The sequence below is a fragment of the Pteropus alecto genome, unplaced genomic scaffold, assembly GCF_000325575.1.
Source record: "Pteropus alecto unplaced genomic scaffold, ASM32557v1 scaffold7, whole genome shotgun sequence".
Classification (NCBI taxonomy): domain Eukaryota; kingdom Metazoa; phylum Chordata; class Mammalia; order Chiroptera; family Pteropodidae; genus Pteropus; species Pteropus alecto.
This window is the reverse complement of record NW_006494614.1, coordinates 13,481,259-13,501,991: the sequence shown is the minus strand read 5'-3', so window position 1 is coordinate 13,501,991 and position 20,733 is coordinate 13,481,259. Positions and strand designations below refer to the sequence as shown.

Genomic DNA, 20,733 nt, shown 5'->3' with positions numbered 1-20,733 from the left:
ATGGGCTGGGGTGGGGTTACCGGAGGAAGTGGGTGTTGAAAACCCAAGTCTGAGCACAGAATGCATTTTTCTATAGAAACTATAGCATAAACTGTAATTCAATTAATACTGTTAGTTCTGTTTAGTGATAAATTTTGGTTCAAAAGGCATTTTTCAGATTGGTTTGGTTCAAACTTGTTTTTATTTATAGAACTGTTTATATATAAAAACATTACTATTTATAAAATTCTTTAATATGTCCTAAATTCTAAAACCCGAATATTTAAATTAATTTCTGGAACATAATATTGTTAATGAAGTCTATCTAAAATGTTTCTATTCTAATTTACATTAATTTGCTTCAATGCATATTTGGTTGGGATTGGTGGGTGATGATTAGGCATTAATTCAGGTAACAAGGAGAGGATGGCATCAAGAAAGCTTTTGAGATGGGTGTGATTTAGACAGGTGAAGGTGGTAAGCAAAGGTGAAAAATTATGCGTGAGCTTGGGAAACAGTGACGACCCTACTTTTGCTAAATATGGGGCGTACATAGAAAAATAGTAAGTTTTGCTATTCTGGTAACATCCTTTTTGTGGTGGCAAATTTCACAAAATATTAATTAGTTTTCATTTCCAGTGATATGCTGTTTCACAGAGTGCACGGTGGTATTAATATATTAATAGAAATTTAATAAACAGAAAATAAAACCTATTTAAATTTTATAGAAAAGATGGTGTTAGTTTTGATTTTTAAAAATGGTGAGCAGAATTAATAGGGTTTTAAAAGAAAAGTTCACTTACACAATAGAAAACTGCCCAACCTTTCTGGTAAGAAAAAAATGTTTTCATTACTTATTAAGACAATCGGGAAGTTTGGGCAAGAAATGTAATAAAATATAGATAATGATCAATTACATTAAAAGCTTTTGAAAAATTATTTCCATCATTGTACAAATATAGAACTAATAAGTCAAGAAGCATAAATACTATTTTGCAATAATTAAAATAAAAAATAGGTCATAACCTTTATTAAATATAAAGTCAATAAAATTTACATTTTGGTAAATATTGAATCTTGTTTAAATTTCTTCAATGTAGATGAAGAAGTAGTGTCAGCAGCAAAATTAAACAAAATGTACCCTGCTCTATACACCTGGAAACTGGCAAAGTCCCTGCACTGCCCTGGCCTCTGATGGCTACATACCAAAGGTGCACTTGGTGGGACGCTTGCTGACCAGGTCGCTGGGGCTACTTTTGGCTGCCAGTTGGCTCCACCAGTCAACTTTTTCTCTCCAGCATTCCACTGAAGATCTCCCCTAAAATCAAGCATGCAAAACAAACAAACAAACAAAAACACAAAAACACACTAATCAGAAAAGAATGGTGTGTGGCTCTTTAGATGCTTTTATTTGAGGCTAGAAGCAGTCTGTTTGAGTCAAATGATAATAAAGAGAACAGGTTAAAATTGATAGAAGAGTCTTACCATATTGTATCTAAGAGAGCTTAAAAACATTGACGAAAAATAATTTAGAGTTTGAACCTCAATGGTAATAGGGATTTTCTACCACTTTTAATAGAAAAATATGCCACAAAATTCAAGTGAATTCCTCACCGGTTACAAAAAATTCCAACTAAGTATATCATAAATACTGTATACGTATACTTTATTGAATTTAAGATGCATCCATGATGACACTTACTGGATCTTGGAGAGTTTCACACAACTACATCATGACTACAACCTACTTTACAGCGATCGTGAAATACCATCTTTGTAACATGGATCCCAATTTCAGACATTGAAATAATCATCTAAAAAAAGGGTATACTGTTTAGCATTCTTACTATCCTTCCTTAAAATTGATCCTCCATGAGAGACTTTAAAAAAAAATCAATGTTAGCTAGGAATATTGTAATGAGTCTATAATTTAAAGTTATTAAAGTATTCAAATCAAAATTCTCCAATATTTCTAGATATAACTTAGTAACAATCCTGGAGATTGAAATAGAGTATTCCTTTTCATTGCCAGAACCAATGGCTTGGAGTTTCCAGTAGAATAACAGCAAAAACAAAAACCCAGAATGAAATACAGACCAATTTTGAAATTACCTAGCTTGAGAATGAGTAATTACTCAAATGAGTACCATATTTGAAGTTCAAATAAGTACAAATACATTGTCACAAAGAAACCAGATAATTTCAAAACACTTACTTTTTGGATGTGGTACCAGAAATTCCAAGATCTATAAATGGATAAAAGAAAAAAGAATTTAAATCTCTATACTCAGCTTAAATGATATGACATTTAAAAGATCAAAGAATCAGAGATCAAGAAAAAGTCTGTATTTTTCCCAGGAATGATTGCATTCAGTTTTATAAAGGAGTAACTATGTTAGAAAACATTCACAAATCTAACATTTTCTTTTACTTCACGTTATACTTAAGGATCACATTTTAACGTTAACTGGTGTTCAGAAAAGAGTAAACACAGCAGGCTTGAGACTACTATCTTAGGAAGGCCTGTGTGGCTGGCATCTGGGAAGCTGGCTAGTAAACTGTTCTCTACACTGAGATAAAACCTTTCCTAATGACACGTTGGCTTACTGTGACTAAAAAATGACGTGGTTTATACTAAACACCTGCTTTCCTTTTGCAAGACTGAAATTTTGGAGTGCCTACGCCATCAGTATCCAATAAAAACCCTGGGTGCTGAGTCTCTAAAGGGCTTCCTTGGGCAGAAACATCACACGTGTTGCCACATTTTTATATGCTCTTCCCCCATGGGAAGGAGAGAGCATAAGGAACTCTGTGTGTGGATTCTTCCAGACTCTGCCTGTGTCTTTTCCCCCGATGATCCAGCTGTGTATCCTTACTATGCTGCTGTAATAAATCTCAGCTGTGAGTACAAAGATGTGCTGAGCCCCCTGAGTCCTTCTAGTGAATCTACGAATGTAAGGGTGGTCTTATTCTGCTCTAATCTCAGTTCATTTATTACTTTAGCAAATATTTGTTGAGCTCCTACATATGCCAGGCACCGTTCTAAGTACTTGGAATATGTTCCTGAAGGAAGAAACGCTAATCCTGGAGAACTTGCATTCTAATGGGACAAAATGGAAATAAAATAATAAAATTATAAAAAAGCAAATTATGTAGACTGCTAGAAAATGACATGGGAAGCCTATGGAAAAATGAAAAGGAAGAGCAGGGTAAGGGGGATCTGGTGGGGCAGTATGAGAGTGAGGGGCAGGCAGTATTAAACAGGATGCTCAGGGAGGCCCTCACAAAGGTGAGACTTGTGCAAAGCTCAGGAGAGATCCTGGGGAAGCGCTTCCTAGGCTGTCAACTGGTGCACTCTGCCTGATGGTAACTCTATGTTCGATGTTTTGAGAAACTGCCGAATTGCTTTCCACAGTAGCTGCCCAATGTAACATTCTCACCAGCAACGTTAGAGGGTTTCGATTTCTCTTAATCTTCATCAACACTGGTTATAATCTGTCTTTTTTATTACAGTCATCGCAAGGGGTGTGAAGTGATATGTCATTGTGGTCTTGATATACATTTCACAGGTGACTGATGTTGAACACCTTTTCATGTGCAAATTGGTCATATATTCTTTGGAGAAATGTCTATTTAAATCATTTAACTATTTTAAAATTGTGTTATTTGTCTATTTATTATTGAGTTGTAAGAGTTCTTTATTTATTCTGGATGCAAGTCCCTTATCAGATATATGTTTTCTCCCATTCTGTTGGTTGTTTTTCACTTTCTTGATGGTCTCATTTATAGCACAAAAGTTTTTAATTTTTATGTAGTCCTATTTATTTTTTCTATCATCACTTGTGCTTTTGATGTCATAGCTAAGAACATTATCTAATCAAAGGTCATAAAGATTTACTCACACATTTTCTTCTAATAGTTTCTTATAGTTTTGGCTACCACATTTAGCTCTATAATCCATTTTATATTAATTATTTTGAAGTAAGTAAGGAGTTTAACTGCACCCTTTTGCATGTGGCTATATTGTCTTAGCACCATTTGTTAAAAAGATGATTCTTTTCTCATTGAACTGTCTTGGCACCTTTGCTGAAAACTGACTGACTCTGCGTGTGTGTGTGTGTGTGTGTGTGTGTGTGTGTGTGTGTGTGTGTGTTATTTCTAGACTTTCATTCCATTCCATTGATGTATACACCTATCCCTATGCAGTACCACTTGTCTTAATTACTGTAGGTTTGTAGTAAGTTTTGAAATCATGAAGTACAAGGCTTACAAAGTTATTCTTTTTTTATTCAAGATGTTTTGGTTACTCTGGCTTCCTTGCATTTCCATACGAATTTTATATTCAGCTTGTCAGTTTCTGTAAAAAGATAAACTGGAATATTGATAGAGAATGTAGGTAAATTTTTTTCAATTTTGTAATATATTTTAATTAAAAATATTCACTTATTGGTCCCTACAATTTTGCCTTAACAAAAATATCATATAAATGTAATACTACAGTATATAAATTTTTTGTGTCTGGCTTCTTTCACTTAGCATAATGTATCTGAGATTCATCCATGCTGTTGTGTATATCAATAGTTCATTCCTTTTTATTTCTCAGTAGTATTCTATTGAATGAGTTTACCACCGTTTGTTTATATGTTCACCCAATGAAGGACATTTGGGTTGTTTCTGGTATTTTTGAATAGCACTGCTATATAGACACATGTACAGATTATTGTGTGAACATATGTTTTCATTTCTCTAGGATAAATACTTAGAAGTGGGTTTACTGAGTCATATAAGTCTAGGTTTAACTGTGAGAAACTGATTTCCAAAATGGCTATACCATTTTGAATTTCCACCAGCAAACTTTAAGAATTCCAGTTGCTCTACATCCTTGTAAGTATGTAGTATTATCAGTTTTATTTTTCTTTTTAAAACTTTAGTCTTTCAAATGGGTGTACAGTGAGGTGAGATTTCTAAAAAACATTGGTATATCATAAAATTCATACTTTTAAAGAGTAAAATTCAGTGCAAAAAGCATGTTCACAAGGTTGTGAAATCATTACCAAGTTCTAATTCCAAAACATTTTCATCATCCCTAATAGCATCCTCACATCTATTAGCAATCGTTCCCATTCCTTCCTGCCCCAAACCTTGGACTATTCCTAATCTAATTTTTTTCCTAAAGAGTCCCTACTCAGGACATTTCATATAAATGAAATTATATACTATGGAGTTTTTTTTGTGTTGTGATTCTTTCACTTATCAAAATATTTTCCAGGTTCATCTGTGTTGTAGATTGTATCTTTTACTTCTTTTTATGGCTGAATAATTAGATTTTATGGATATACCACATTTTATTTCTTCATTCATCAGTTGATGGACATTTGGGTTGTTTCTGCTTTTGGCTATTATGTCAATTGCTGCTGTAAATATCTGTGTATAAGTCATATGGACATATGCTTTCAATTCTCTTGGGTATACACCTAGGAGTGAAATTGCTGGGTCATACGGTAACTCTATGTTTAACTTTTGCAGAGCTGTAAAATTGTTTTCCAAAGTGTTTGCATCATTTTACATCTTTACCAGCAATGGCTGAAAGTTCTAATTTCTCTACATCCCAGCCAACTTTTGTTATTCCCTTTTTGATTACAGAGTTCCTAGCGAGTATGAAGTGGTCTGTCATTGTGGTTTTGATTTGCATTTCTCTGATGGTGAATGATGTTCAACATCTTTTCATATACTTACTGGCCACTTATATATCTTTTTTGGAGAAGCGTTTATTTAAATCCTTTGCCAATTTTTAAATTATTTGTCTTTTTATTATTCAATTATAAGAGTTCTCTGTATATTATTGATAATGAGTACTTTAGGAGATATATGATTTAGAAATATTTTTTCTCATGGGTTGGTTTTTTTTTTCACTTTTTCAATGGTATCATTTGTAACACAAAGTTTTTAATTTTGATGAATTCTTATTAATTTATCTTTTCTTTGATTGCATATTTGGTATTATACCTAAGAAGCCACTCCCTAACCTCAGATCATAAAGATTTACACCTGGGTTTTTTCCTGAGCGTTTTATAGTTTTAACTTTTATATTAAGATCTTTGGTTCACTTTGAATTGATTTTTGTGGATGGTATAAGGAAGAGGCCCAACCTCATCTTTTGCATGTGGCCATCCAGATGTCCTGGCACGTTTTTTGAAAAGACTGTCTTTTCCAACTTTGAATGGTCCCGGCACTCTTGTAGAAAAATTGTTTGATGAGGTATGTGAGGTTTATTTCTGCGCTCTTTATTCTATTGGTCTATCTTTATACCAGTACCATTTGTCCTGATTACTGTAGCTTTGTAGAAGTTTTGATATTGAAAAGTATTTCTTCTTTATCTGGATAGTTTGGTCATTCCTCTAGTGGATCAGCTTCCTTCAGCTGAGATAATTCTCGAGGTGGTTGGCCTCAGCAGCTAGAGTTAGAAATTCTTTATTTCTGAAGGAGGATTTGGGTGGTACATCATAGTGTCCAGCAAAAGCAATTACTACCGAAGACTATCTACCAGTAAGATGAAATTTTAGAGTAGGAAGAAATATTCAAATATTCTCTCCATGGGTGTCATCAAAGCATTGTCATGGATGCCCAGACCAAGGATGATAAATGGGAAACAAAAGTAAGTGCATAGGATAAAGCGTAGGGAAAAAAAACCTATATTAGTGAGTTGTTAAACTTTTGATATATCCTTGAGTAAAATAAAACGTAGGTATCTGTAAAGCTAAACCCATTCACCTTAATAAAAAAATCAAATTCAGAGTTCAAAGAAAAGGTCAATCTTTATTATAGCCGCCCTCATCTCCTAGGACTCTCTTCTCCACTTACCTAGCTCCAGACACTAGTTTCCTCGATGTTCCTTGACTGTGCCAGGCAATCTTCTGCCCCAATGCTTTTGTACTGGCTATCTCCTTTGCCTGAAAATATTCTCCTTCAGATATTCACATGGTTCATTTCTTTACCTTCGAAACTTTGCTGAAATTTTACCTCCTCAGCAAGTCCTACTCTTAGCTCACACTTGGTAGCACTTCTAGTCCCTCGTTGCCTGTCCTGCTTTTCCCCATGGCATTTGTGGCCTAGCATACTATAGAATTTATTTATCTGAAAACATTTAATGTTTGTTTCTGTCCTTCCTGAGCACCATAAGAATAGAAATTTATATCTGTTTTGTTCACTGATTTACCTCTAGAGCCTCGAAGAGTGCCTGGTACTCAATAAATATTTGTTGAGTGAATAACTGAAATTCACTTGGATACTCAATTGGCAAATATACTGCATCTAAATTACTCTATGTTCTCATTTCTGAAAGAAATGAAAAATTAAGTACATGTTATGCACAATGCACTTGGTTTCATATTTGTATATGCTCTCTAACTATTCCTTTGGCAATTTAGAGTAAAAATGACATGAGTACTGCTTGTGAGATAATGGCATAGTGACTGTTTATCTTCCAATGAACTGAACTGGGTAAAGCACTATGAATTTCTGTCTACTCCTCAATCTATTCACCTATAAGTGAATCCAGAAACAATACATACAAAAAAGACAGGGGAAAAATCACATAAGATTTAGTTAAAGAAAAGTGTATTACTCACTGCCTACTAAGCTGGCAAGAGATGAGTCAAGATCACTCCCAAGGGCTTTGCTTGCTGCCATTGCGGGACTGGGAGGTACCATTGAGATGGGTGCAGGCTGCCCAGCTGGTGCCATGGTTGGCATCAGAAGATCACCTAGACCATCAAACACTGGAAATCAAATAGACCAGGATCAGAAGAATTGAAAAAAAAAAAAGATCATATGGAAAACTAAAGGGAAACTGTCTTTTGAAAAAACTATGAAAACAAGTGAATATACAATCTTATATATAAAAAAAAAAAGGCATGTAATTCACACTTATTATGACTATGACACCAAAAAGAATGTCTTTATGTATGTCTACTCAAAGTATGGAAATACTAATGAACATGAACAAAGAAGGGGAAAAAAATCTATGTAATGTGCAGGAAAGTGCACAGACTCTGGAGTCAGAATTGAGCTCAAACTCAGCTACATGCCTAATGAGTGACTTTGAGAAAATCACTGTCTGAGATTTGCTCATCTGTAAATGTGGAGAGTACCACTAGTATATGGCTTTGTTGTAAAGATTAAATTAGATAATATATCATGTCTTTATTATAACGTTTGTACTATATAGGCACTCAGTAAGAAGTAGCTATGGTTACCCTTATTAAAAACTATCACTAAGACACATTTTTATTCAAAATGGTAGTGATATATCAAAGCCTAAAAATGATTTATTTTCAAATCCTACTATGCTTACTTTTAAAACAATTCTTAAATAAGAAAAGAAGGCTGAAATCTCCTAGTTACCTATGAAATCAAGGTCAGAATAAAACCTGATCTAATGGTCACTTCCTAGCAATAAGTATCTGAAAAATAGTTGATCATATTTCGGAAGTAAGAATTTTGATTTTTTTCCTCTCATTACAGCAATCAGTTTTGGTTCAAACTTTAAGGACATATTTAAAGTAAACACTATTTTAAGTAATAAGAATTCATGTCATTATTAATGGTTCCTGATTACCACATAACAAATTACTACGTGTTTAGTTCCTAGAATACAGAGAGGTCATTCAAAATGCAGACTCACAGGATTTCCATAAGTTATTGCTAATATCTTCTTATCCATGTCAAAAAAATTTGTGGTTGTTAATTTTTATCAAAAAACTATGCATATTTACCATAAACACTACTACACAATAAATCTAAGTTAAAAAAGCACAGCATTCAAATAGGCACTGGCAATAGAAGCAACCAAATTGTCAGGCAAGGGATATATTTAGGGTGTTTCTGAAACACATTTAATTGCCAAAAACTCACCAATTGAAAATTTGTAGTGAGGACCCAGCATGGGAAGAGTAGAATGGAAGAGAATACAAACAAAATGACAGCAGGATGAAAGGTTAAAAGGCAGGCAAAGAATACTATTTGTGTCTCAACTTCATAAAATCAAGGGCCATGCAAGCTTCAGAGGGTGTAAGCAACAGCAGGGGGAGTGTCCACACATTCAGATACTGTACAAAGATTCAGTACAAAGTACTTGTTTTTCCTTAATCATATCTAAACCATGTGCATGTAAGCTCATGCAAACAGATGGTGTGCATGTTTGTTAAGTTAGATTTCTGCTAAAAATTAAAAACAGAAACACAGAAAGTGATTACAGGTTATCCTTAAAGCTACCAAAATGTACTGAAAATATTTACTTAAGTTACTAAATGAGAGATTTACTGAACAGTTTTAAAACCAGGCCATCATTCAATATTGCATATACATTTCCTAATATCATACTAACCTTAGATGGTGTATTTTATAATCAGAATAAAAAGAATGTTAAAAATCACTGCCTCACCTGACGGATCAAAGGAGCTGCCACTAGAAGTTGAAGGCGTTGTTCCAAAAGCTGCCTCAAAATTGGGCTGTAGCAGGTTATTCTGAGCTGGAGTCACTGGTGATGGAGAAGGGGCCATGAAAGAACCCCCAAATCCTAGAAAAAAAGTGTCAGAAAAATGTAAGTAGAAACAATTAAACATGGGTAAAGGCCATAAAAATGGATCCAGAAAAAGTTATAAAAGACTGAAAAGGAATTGAATGTATAGAAATAAGTCAGTGACACCTGGGAAGTTAGTTTTTTAAAAAGTTTTTCAAATATCTTGATATTTGTTATATACTAATGAAAAATTTAAGTTAATTAGAGACAAGACAGCACACGATATATACCCTTGTTAAGAAAACCTGTGGCAACCAAATCTATCACTACAATGGAGTACATAAAGCTAAGAAGGTCTCCATGGGGTTAAAGTCAAATAATTATTTTCATTATATTTAAATTTTGTTTCTTCAAATCACAATACCAGGTAGTTAGACAATGCTTAGTTATACACATTGAATCAGTATAATAAAAAAAATACAAAGAGAAAAATATGCGTGCACTCTCCCATCAAATCCTCTTTTATATCTTTCATATATGCTTTAGCCCCATTGCTACTACCACCAAGTTTAGGCTCTCCCAACACTGTTCTGAGAATTCATAAAGTCACCCAGGGGGGCTTCTAGTTTGGACTTTCTCCAATCTAGTCTCTGCAACAGAGCCAGAGTGATTTTTCTGAGTGGAAAATGTTGACAAAGTACCTTCTCTAAAATCCTTCACTGGCTCCCCACAACTTTCAGATTCACAGAATGCAGATTCTTTTGTATAATGATCAAGCTCATTTGTCTCTGACTCCCACCTCATCCCTGCAAACTAGGTTGCTGCCTAATGCACCATCATAGTGAGTCAGGTGCCTGCTCTGCAAGGGCTTCTTGTCTTGTATTGTCACCCACTACTATCAGCCACAACTACCCCCACCCCGCCCACACCAAGTACAAGTGAGTTATGTGCTCTGCCTCTGTGTCCTTAGCACCTGGCACATATCTCCACCGTACTGCCATCATACTTGTTTTTTCTCGCCCCCAAACTCCCACCCCAGGGATGCCTTTTTGGTGTCAGGAACTATGTCTTCTTTTCTCACCTCTTCCACTAATATTCAGCACAATGACTAGAACATTGTATTCATGTTTATTGAATAAAGGAAACTTCTGAATATAAAGGGTGAGGAGAAATCCGACTATTGTAAAGTAACCGAATCTCAAATTAAATATTTATCTTTGGAAGGCTGGAAGCAAATCATTTCTCTCAATCAATAGTCAGAAGCAGAAGCAGAGCTCATCTGCATTGTTTCTGTACAAAAATGTACAACCTGTGAAGGAAGCGATTTCTTAATAAGGCATTAGATCAGGTTCTATTATCAAAGAATTTATCACTACTAGAAATCTTTTTTTATACTGTTTGGGTATATATATTTCTTTCTAATCTAGTTACATTTCTCTGCTTTGGCAACTGCTTGCAAAAAATAAATAAAAAATGCTTAAAAAAATAATCCTTAAGTTTACAGCCATAAAATCAATTTATAATTTTGAAAATGGCTTCTATTGAAATTCTCCAGTTACTATTTCCTAAAGCAGGCAGTAATGTTCAAGTCGTGTTGCTCTTGGAAATTGATACTGATGTGGGTTTAGGCTTTCCTTGTAATATGTATGGAAAAACTGTAGCTTGGAAAATTGTTACCTATTAGAAGAGGGTCTTTAAAGTTCACAGTGGCTACTTAAGTGATTTTGGTATTTGAGTGATATAAGCATCATGTAATTTTCCTAACTGAAGAAAAGACATTTTCCAGATCCTTAAGATCCTTAATATCAGTATGAAGTGAAGATGAGCTAAAAGTAATTATTTTTGTGATTGTGACCATTTTGGTTTTAGGAAAATTGGTGGCTGTGTTCACACTGACTTTTTTTAAATAACCCACACCTCAAGTTAGAATATGGCTATGGTTAATTTAGGCGATTGTTCCTCAGTGTGGTCCTCTCTGTTATAGGTGGATGTGCAGACAACTGTACTTGACCCGCACTTTCTTAAAATTTGGCCAAGAAGAGACAATATATTCTAGAATCACAGCATATTAGTGTTGGGAAGGGTCTTAGGATCATCTGATTCAATCCCGTCTTTCCATGGCTAGAAGAGACTTGAAAGATGACTATTTCTATTACTCTCAGTTCTTATGAAATAGATGCCCTCACAAACCTAGACTAATTTAAAAGATATTAAATGATATAAAATAACCAACTAATTATCTTAAAAAATCTATTGCTATACTCTAAAATGAAGAGCTACATAGGAAAATTATAGACATTAATAAGGAGTTGTGGGGAACTTCTCCTGTTAAAAGTTTTAGAGCTCTGGAATAGAGGTAAGTAATAAGAAAACCTAAACCTCAATCAATCTTTCTATGTGGTTCTTAATTACACTAAGAAAGGTCTTCTATAGAATTGAAAGTAAGGTAATCATCAGTAGGCTTCTGGATGTCCTGCAGGCATATTTGAACTGTCCTACATTATAACTGAATTGCCAACTATCTTCAGGTGCTCAACCATCTACAGGCTCACTGCCTTTTATCATAGATAATTAGTCTTACCAATATATCTTTCTAAAAGGAAACAGCCTACACACTTAATGACGTTTTATTAATATAGACATATCAAAACTGACACAGTCTACATAACATATCATATCACTTGGGTCAAGAGAGTGAAATTTTAAAACAATTGGTAGATAAACACACTCCCACACATACTCTCCTCACACTCACATTTGCTTCATTATGTTAAAGATGGTATCATTTCAATTATTCTCAGTGATACGATCAGTTGTCAACATATTCCATTTATTAAAATCAACCTGAGATAGTCAATATTTCTAGGAATAATAACCCGAGAACCTTTCATCTGATACTTTTCAGACTGTTTCCCATCCCCACAGACTTTCTGTAGACTTTCCCATTGAGTGAAATGGTTATTAATTCAATACTGAACATTTTTATAATTTAAATCAGTTCAAGGACTTCTATGGCTCTGCTACAGTCACTTGTGTTATGTGCTTACAGAGGATGCAAAGCTACAAAGGGCCTCATAAGGCTGGCCTATATTCTTCCCTATCTTTGGAATTAAAAATAAGATGTGACACAATCCTATATTAGCACAGATTTATGGCACAGTCACCTCAGAATTGTGTCTGTTATGGAAGAAAATGATTTTCTCGCTTGATGTCAACCTCAGAAATTAGGCATATTCTTTAACACACCTAATCTCCTTAAATAATCCATTTTTACATCCGTCATCCAGGAATTTGTCCATATCTTTCAAACATCTATATTTTCAGCTGATGTATATTGAGAGGAGTTTGACAGCTTTACTCTTCTCTGTGTGAAAAAAATATGTCTCTTTATTTGTTATAAACTTAACTCTCAAGTTTCCAGTTAGATTCTAGTTGAGATATAAATAATATCTGTATCCTACCAGTAACCTCAATGACTTGGAGAGAATACCCAGAGAGAAAGAAAGACCTCAGAATTCTGCAAAAAGCCAGAACATTTGATTTCATATACCATTTTAAGCTTAATTATAACTTCAGAGCAAAAGTTTATAATCAGTAATCTCATTTTAAAATTGACAAGGTCATTTTGCCAAATAGCCATTTAAAACTATGCTATTTCTGCAACTTCCTAAAATTGATTCGCTATACTTGAAAATCTCAATTAAGGTTATTGGTTTAGTAAGAGCTTAAAAGTTTTTGTGACCAATTTGAAGTTGTTATGAAGAATATGTAGGCCAGGAGAAAAGCCAGATAAGCTAGTACTGTTTTTGCCAAGCAACCAGTTGTGGCTTGTGCTGAGTGCACTGCCTCTTGCCATATTTGCAATTTCCAAAGTCCACAGAAGAACCCCAGATCTTCATCATTGATTCAGGAAAATAACAGCTGGCAGTCACTGGCATGAAATGGATTCGGGAAATAGGAGTGTCATGTTTATAGGAGAGGATGAGAAAGACACAAAGAATGCTACTGTCCCTGGGAAAGATTGTTAAATAACCAGTGTGAATTATTGATGGAAAGAAAGTTCAATGGTGGGGCTGTGATTACCTCCTCTAGCCTCTTGAGGAAAGATCTGAACCCATGTCAAACAGCCTACAACTCTGAAGGCTGATGAAGGCCCTTTAATAATTACTAATGGGCCCATTACTCATTAGTAATACAAGAATGAATGTTCCTTGGCCTGCTATACCTGGTGTCAGGATTGTTCATTTCTCTAAAGTATGAGAGCCAGTCAATAATACCCTATCAAAGGTTACATGGCTAACAGGGAATTTAACCTGAAAGACTGTAAATGGTGGCTTCTCTGTGCTGATGGGACCCAAATTCTCACCAGCCCCTTGCCAACTTTATAACCAAATGCATACTTTGTGGTGACTAAGGAGGGATAGTGGAAGCTGCATCTGAGTATGTGAGGCCTCTGTGATGCTGCTGCTGTGTTTCATGTTATGTACCCTTCTAAGTCAGAGTGAGTTAAACCAGCAATGTCTTGTGAGTTTGACTGGTAATCTGAACCTGAAACTCACTATTGCAGTCTTGCAACTGGCAAGTGCTTTGCCTGTAAAAATAATTTCTAGGTCTGGCTATCATTAAGCCCACTTTGCTTTGCCCCCAAGGAAGACTGACGGTTAGCTTTTAATGTCTTTGCATCTTTGAATGTTTCCTTTTAATCTATCTATCCCATCCTGGCAATAAGCAACAATTCTAGGCATCTTGTACCAATCTATTCCCCCAACATAGTCCTGTTGAACTGGGATCACCGTAGGGGTTTTCAAATAGAAAAATGAGCAGCTTGTTAAAAGGTGGCATATGTGGCAGCAGCTTCAATCCAATGGCAGAAATCTTTATAAGAGTTTCTCCTAGTGTGATTCACATCTTATAGAAACAACTGTCAAATACCATAGTACCTTTCCCCACAAATTTCTGAAAAAGAAAAAAAAAGATGCGTATAGGCAACACAAGATAAAAATCGCTAACACAAACATATCCCCTTTTTTTAGTAAACAAAAAGAAATGTGCTAACTGAATGTAAGGCAGATTAGGGTATCCGTGGAACCACAGGGGTAGCTTATATACAAATGGGATTTTAAGACTAATTTCAAAAAATCCTGGGAAATAATCAACCTTCTATTATATAATGTCTCATTTTCCAATTTTGTGTCTCAAAAGGGATAGAAAACATGCACCTTAAAACTTATATGTTACTTATAAAAGTATATCCAAACTTAACTTCAACAAAATACCACTTTATTTTAATTTAATTAATTACCCGCTAGTAGGTCTGCCGATGCTGATGAACTAGAAGCAGCCTGAGGTGCAGGTTGGGGCTCAGAAGCACTACTTCCAAATGCATCTACCCATTATCCATTATGCAGCAAAAAAGTAAAAGAGTGTAAACAGTAAGTACAGTAAGTAATTTAAGTGTTTTGCTGAGCATTGCATAGATATGGAGCTTTGTATGGTGAGGTTGTCTCCTGTGGATGTGAAATGATGGAGTGAATTGAATTATGTTCTGACCAGTTTATTCTCTCAAAAAAAAAAAAAAGAGTTCTGTAATATTTAAGAATTAACACTTTCGTAAAAAAATTTTTTTTTTTTTAAGAATACAAGAATACAACTTGGACTAAATCCTGTCATCTATCAATATACGATCAAGGTGTAAAAAATTTGCCCAAAGGTTATAAAACAGAATTTTCCCATTTAGAACTCTATTAAACTTAAACATTTTTTTTAAACAAATTTAATTCAAGCAGTAGCAACAACCCTCTTGTACATATATATCAAGGTTCATTGTTTATTTGCCACAATTTTTGAGCCTCTGAAAGTCAGAGACTGTTACATCTTTGCACCCTGCATGTACCCTACCCATCATGGCACATACCATGATGCCTAAATGTATGTAATGTGTTTTTAACTTGCTAAGGCTGGTATTGTAGCCCACAGCATACGCATTTATGGATATTCATGAAGAAAGCACTTCAATCCTGTACTTTCTCCTACAAATTTATTGTTAACAGAAGACTTTAAATGTATCATCCAAAGGAATTTAAGAGTTAATTCAGTATATTTCCCTATCTTCGAATAACATATAAAGGAAGAGGAGAATACATTTAAATCAGTGAAACATCTTCCAATTCTCTGGAAGGATTTTAAAACATTAACTTCATCATAAATAAACCCTATGGAATAATGCATGACATCTAGAGCTTACGCTTTCAGTTTCGACTGGCTTATTTGTTTTCAATTCTGAACTATCTAGTTAATTTTTATATCGCTTCTAAGAACTTAGAAACATCGGTTTAACCAACAGATCAGGATCACCAAGGAAGAACAGTAGAAGCAAATTCCAATGAGCTGATTCTACATTAGAATGAACGAAAAGTTAAAAACACAATGATCCGGTGTTGTTAGGCCATGCACTGAAAATTATGATGAACTGGTGAGGATGAAGATGATGATGGCAAAAAAATGGAAAAGATCTTAAAAATTTAGGTTTACATTTAAGAGATGAAAGTAACTTCACATGGTCAAAAAATATATAATGAAATAGAAGATCTAAAAACTATTATGAAGAAAAAAAGATTCTGTAAGTGTTGAAGGAGAGATACGCACCCCCAAAAAGGTCTATCACACCTGAAGAATCCGCCTTTGCTGGAGAGGCAGTGGTTGCAGGAGATGGAGCTGCAAATGTATCCACTGCAGTGAAGCACACAACAGGAAAATTGCATGTCATCCAAAGGAAAATGAAACCAGGAGCCTTGACAAATGGCTTCTAGAGATTTCATGTTTAACAAGAGGCAGTAAGATTGCAGACAATCTTAACAGTTAAGGAAAAGCAAATGGATTTGAAAGTATACACTTTGCAGAAGAAAATAAAATATGACTTCTTGAGGTCAGAGGTTTTAGTGTAGAAAAAAAAGTTTTGTTTTCATCATGTTAGATTTGAAATATTAACCCTCGTCAGTTGGTGATGGGCCAAAGAATAAGATTTTTAAAAGTGAATCTTCAGTTTAAAAGAACTCAAGACAAACCCACATGTTTTTGTATCAGCCTCTCCACACGTAACCCCCACAAAGTATCTCTGAAGGCTTGACTCTGGCAAAAGGACTCACCGGATAAGAGGTCAGCAGTGAGAGAACTCTCAGGCACAGGAGAGGCCCCTTGTGGTGGAGAAGAGAAAGCATCTTCCAAAAGTGAAACAAACCAAAACCAAGCAGAAGTAAGTAGAGAGCTGAAATCAAAGTCAAACATCTAGCAAATGCATTATCACAGGTGAGTACAAAGAGCTTAATTACGAAAACATCTAGGAAAACTAACGTAAGGGTTGCTTTGGTTTTACCTGTACCAAACAGGTCTATGCTAGGAGCAGCATCCGGCTTAGGCGCTGCAGCGACTTCAGGAGCAGACTCAAACAAATCTAAGACCAAGAACACACATGCCTTTACTCAGCTTGACAAACCAGAATGAAACAGGATCACTTTCCAATTCTGAATTAGTACTCTGGAGAATTCTGAAATAAGCAGCAAATGGTTTCTAGAGAACCATTTAATTACACAGTATTCATGCAGTAACAGTTGTGGATGCAGTATATCTCAAGTACCAGAATTCAATCCACCAGATGGAAAGAGTTCAACAACAACAACGACAAAAAATTACCACCAAAGATATCTAGAGCAGGAGGAGCGGTGGTGGTGGTGGCGGCGGCGGAGGTGGTAGCGGTGGTGGTGGCGGTGGTAGCAGCGGTAGTGGCAGCAGCGGCAGCTGCAACGGCGGGAGCAGGAGAAGGAGCAGTGGCGGGAACCGGAGGGGCTGTGCTAGCTGTAGGGGTAACTACAGGAACACTGGTCTCAGGTGGCTTCATTGCAAAGAGGTCCAGCTCAGGTGCAGCCTCTGCACTACCTTCAGACGGGGCAAAGGGGTCTTTTGGAAAGGAAAGTGGAGACACATACAGCATCGGTAAGGAGAGAGACAAGAGAGAAGCATCATAACTATGGGTAAGAGACACCTGACACAGATATTTATTTACATACTAGTTAGGCATTAGGTTGCTTGGACTGAACTACTGTCCTATTAAGCAGGGCATCAGGGATTAGGATGTTTTTCTAAGAAAAAAGAAAACTCAGCAGGTGCCTCAAGTTGAGAAACTGAAATATTTCAAAGTACTATAAGATTAGACTGTAGTCTACCATCAGAGATTGTTATTCTTCAAATCCTTACTTAATCTGGTCGATTTGGTAGCTTTGAAATTCATTAAAACATGCTTATATATTTGAACTCAGTGTTACGAAAGAGTATAATACAGCATTAGAGAATAAAAAACATTAAGAGAGCATACTTGTGCTGACAAAAATTGTCAATCTTGAGAAATTGTCAATTTTGATAAGTATGCACTTCATTGTCTTAATGTTTTAAGTGCCAGCATTATTTATTCAGTTATGATGAATGATACTTTCTACTCAGAAGAAATTAAAATTAGAAAAACATATGGCCACATCTAGCTACGGGAGTTTCACATTAGGACAGAAAAACAACAGACGGGCTCATGACTTTTAAACCCACCATTTCCTGAACATGCATCAAGTGCTGCTGCTACAGGGGTTGGGGTAGCTGGTGCGGCGGCCCCTTCGGATGTTGCAGGGGCCTCCCCGGGAGAAGCTGCAAAGGCATCTTGGGTGCAGTTTTTAAAACAGTAGAAATTAAAGGAATAAAAAGAGAAGAAAATATAGTAAAAGAACCAAGTTAAATTGCAAAGAAGGCTCCCTTATACAACATGAATTTCTTAAAATGCATTTTTATGGTCCATGCACGGCTGGCGGTCACAAAACAACAATTCTTTGCGCCCCTTCATGTTAGTTACATGCAGGTAAGTGGTACAGTGTTGATACTGTGAGGACCCAAAAGGTAACAAGATTCTCATTGTATAAGGGCTCTGAGAAGCATGTTTTATGTTTCGTTAGAAATTAATGGATGTGAAAATCAAAATACAAAAATAACTTTATTATGTAATTTAAGACATTAAACTTTGATGTCCAAGTAATACATATTATGTTACTATGATGTTTTTGACTAGTGGTTTCTAGCAAACATGGATGTCTTCTTTAATGCCAATAAAATGAAATATATGGCAGTTACTTAAACAAACAATCCTAGTTTAAAAAAATTTTATAGTCAAGTACAGGCAAAATTATACTGTTATATGAAAGTTTTACTAAGTATTCATAAAAGTTAAGTCATCGTTATTCTTGAAAAGCATTTTCAGATACAATCAGGACTTGTTTTAAAGAAATAAAGAGCTAAATAAAATAGGGGATGACACCACAAGGTTATTATTCTGACTTATTCTTTTAAAATACTGTATTGCTTTAGTTGGAAACTGATCTATTTTCAACAGATTAAAATATAGCTTCGTATTTTAAGAATGTTATTACTATTTAGGTAGAAAATCCATTAAAATACATGTAACTCCAATTTATAAATGGCTGAAGTGTACAAATAGTTCCCAACAAACCATGTTAATTATGTAAAAAAAACCCTGGCGTTTTCTAAGTGACTCTATAGTTCCAAAGTACAATAGGAATGAAGGCATCATAAGTATAACTTGCTTTGGAAAAAAATGCCTGGAAAGTGGGGGTCAAAATTCACCTAGAACCTGGCACTTACCTGCTAGACTTCCCATCCTAAAATGCTGCCTTCTACAATATCTGCCAGAGTTTCCTAGAACACTGTTCCTCTGGCCACTAAAAAGAATTTGTCAGTTATGCTTGGGAAATGCTACACAGTATACATCCCTTTTCTCTGAGATTTACACAGGATATTAGGCTGTAGGAAGTCCTACAATCAAAACGCTTGTTTCTCAGTTTAAGCCAGCATGTTCCAAACTGATCTTAATATGAAACAACACACTTTCATAATCTCCCGAGCCCCAGTGTTAAGTGCAATAACAAACATTAGAGACTCGCTGGCTTAAAAGGTCTTTCAGAAAATCACAAATATCCCTAGAAGGGACAATGGCACGATCAATTATTCATATCTTCGGATTTATTTAATCTGGTTGCTTTTTTCAGCTACACTGAGTGAATATAATGTTCTGAGTAGAAGTCACTTAGGGGAAAGGTCAAATAATAATACTAGAGTATGAAAAATACACCAGGGCATAGGGCAGGCCTAATTCCCCTGATGCCATGATAAGGACACTAAAATAGAGGACTTAGAGTAATACAAGAAAAGTCTAAGAGGAGGTTGGGAGGTATGAAAATATTTTGCCATAAGTCAGGTCTATTTTCTTTCCTTTTATTCCTATAAAACCTGGAGACGAGGCTAATATTATTGGAAATAGTAGAAATGGTAATAGCAGTCACTCTTCAGTGAGTATTTATGTGCCGGTCACTGTGTCAATATTTTATGTCCTTTATTAGATTTAAGTCTTACATATCTTGTGATGGAGGTTCTACTATTTCCACTCTGTAGATAAGAGAATGAAAGCTTGGAGCATCTGAGTGACTGGATCAAGGTCACACAGTCGGCAGTCGGCAGTCAGGATTTGGCCATAAATTGTCTGACTGAGGTTTGTGTGTTTAACCACTACACCGCACTGCTATGAACTGTGTCACATTCTACTCTACTATTTCCTCCATGTAAGATGAAATAAACACCAGCTATATCAGTGCTAGAGGTCAAATAAATATTCATGGACTGGCCTGCTGGCCTCTTTAATTATCATTTATTTGTAAGTAGGTGTAACCTATATTTATAGCTCTAGCCTCAGGAGAAGTGATTTTTTTCTTCGTTTGTTTTCCTGTCAGCAAGACATCTCTTTTTTAATTCCTCTCCTGATACTTAAAACTAAATATTATGAACTTAACTCATTTACTCTCATCAAAACTTCTCTTAAAGACAGGAGTCCAGCTGCTCCAGCTCCTGGCTCTTAAGTCTTCCCAGCCCAGGAAATGGAGATATGAATGAGCGAGACTGTACACGACCCCAGCCCTAGCCACTGCCTGAATGTAGCCACAAAAGGGATGCTGAGTGAGAACCATCCAGCTGAGCTCAGTCAGCTCCCAGAACTGTGAAGGATAATAATAAAATTTTGATGTTTTAAAAAACCAAAACTTCTTTTAATATTTAGCTTCCTTTCATTATTAATGACAGCATTAGCCTTCCAGTATTGAAAACTAAAGCTATTTCCAATCCAGTTCTCTCTC

The 20,733-nt window shown here is 35.4% G+C and overlaps 1 protein-coding gene across 9 annotated transcripts in view; it reads right to left on the bottom strand.

Annotated features, from left to right (window-relative positions):
* SNAP91 (synaptosome associated protein 91) overlaps window positions 1-20,733 on the bottom strand; it is a 125,782-nt gene that overhangs the window by 16,789 nt on the left and 88,260 nt on the right. For 7 of the 9 annotated variants that reach the window (XM_025042722.1, XM_025042721.1, XM_025042720.1 and 4 more), the window contains 10 exons: window positions 18,092-18,199; window positions 17,189-17,452; window positions 16,872-16,949; window positions 16,645-16,716; window positions 16,145-16,228; window positions 9,422-9,556; window positions 7,608-7,757; window positions 2,195-2,225; window positions 1,186-1,297; window positions 783-806 (listed from right to left, as the gene is read on the bottom strand). In XM_025042722.1, coding sequence (XP_024898490.1) covers window positions 783-806; window positions 1,186-1,297; window positions 2,195-2,225; window positions 7,608-7,757; window positions 9,422-9,556; window positions 16,145-16,228; window positions 16,645-16,716; window positions 16,872-16,949; window positions 17,189-17,452; window positions 18,092-18,199 — 1,058 coding nt within the window. The remainder of the gene's footprint in view (window positions 1-782; window positions 807-1,185; window positions 1,298-2,194; window positions 2,226-7,607; window positions 7,758-9,421; window positions 9,557-16,144; window positions 16,229-16,644; window positions 16,717-16,871; window positions 16,950-17,188; window positions 17,453-18,091; window positions 18,200-20,733) is intronic. The other 2 variants (XM_025042723.1, XM_025042728.1) reach the window with 2 other exon arrangements.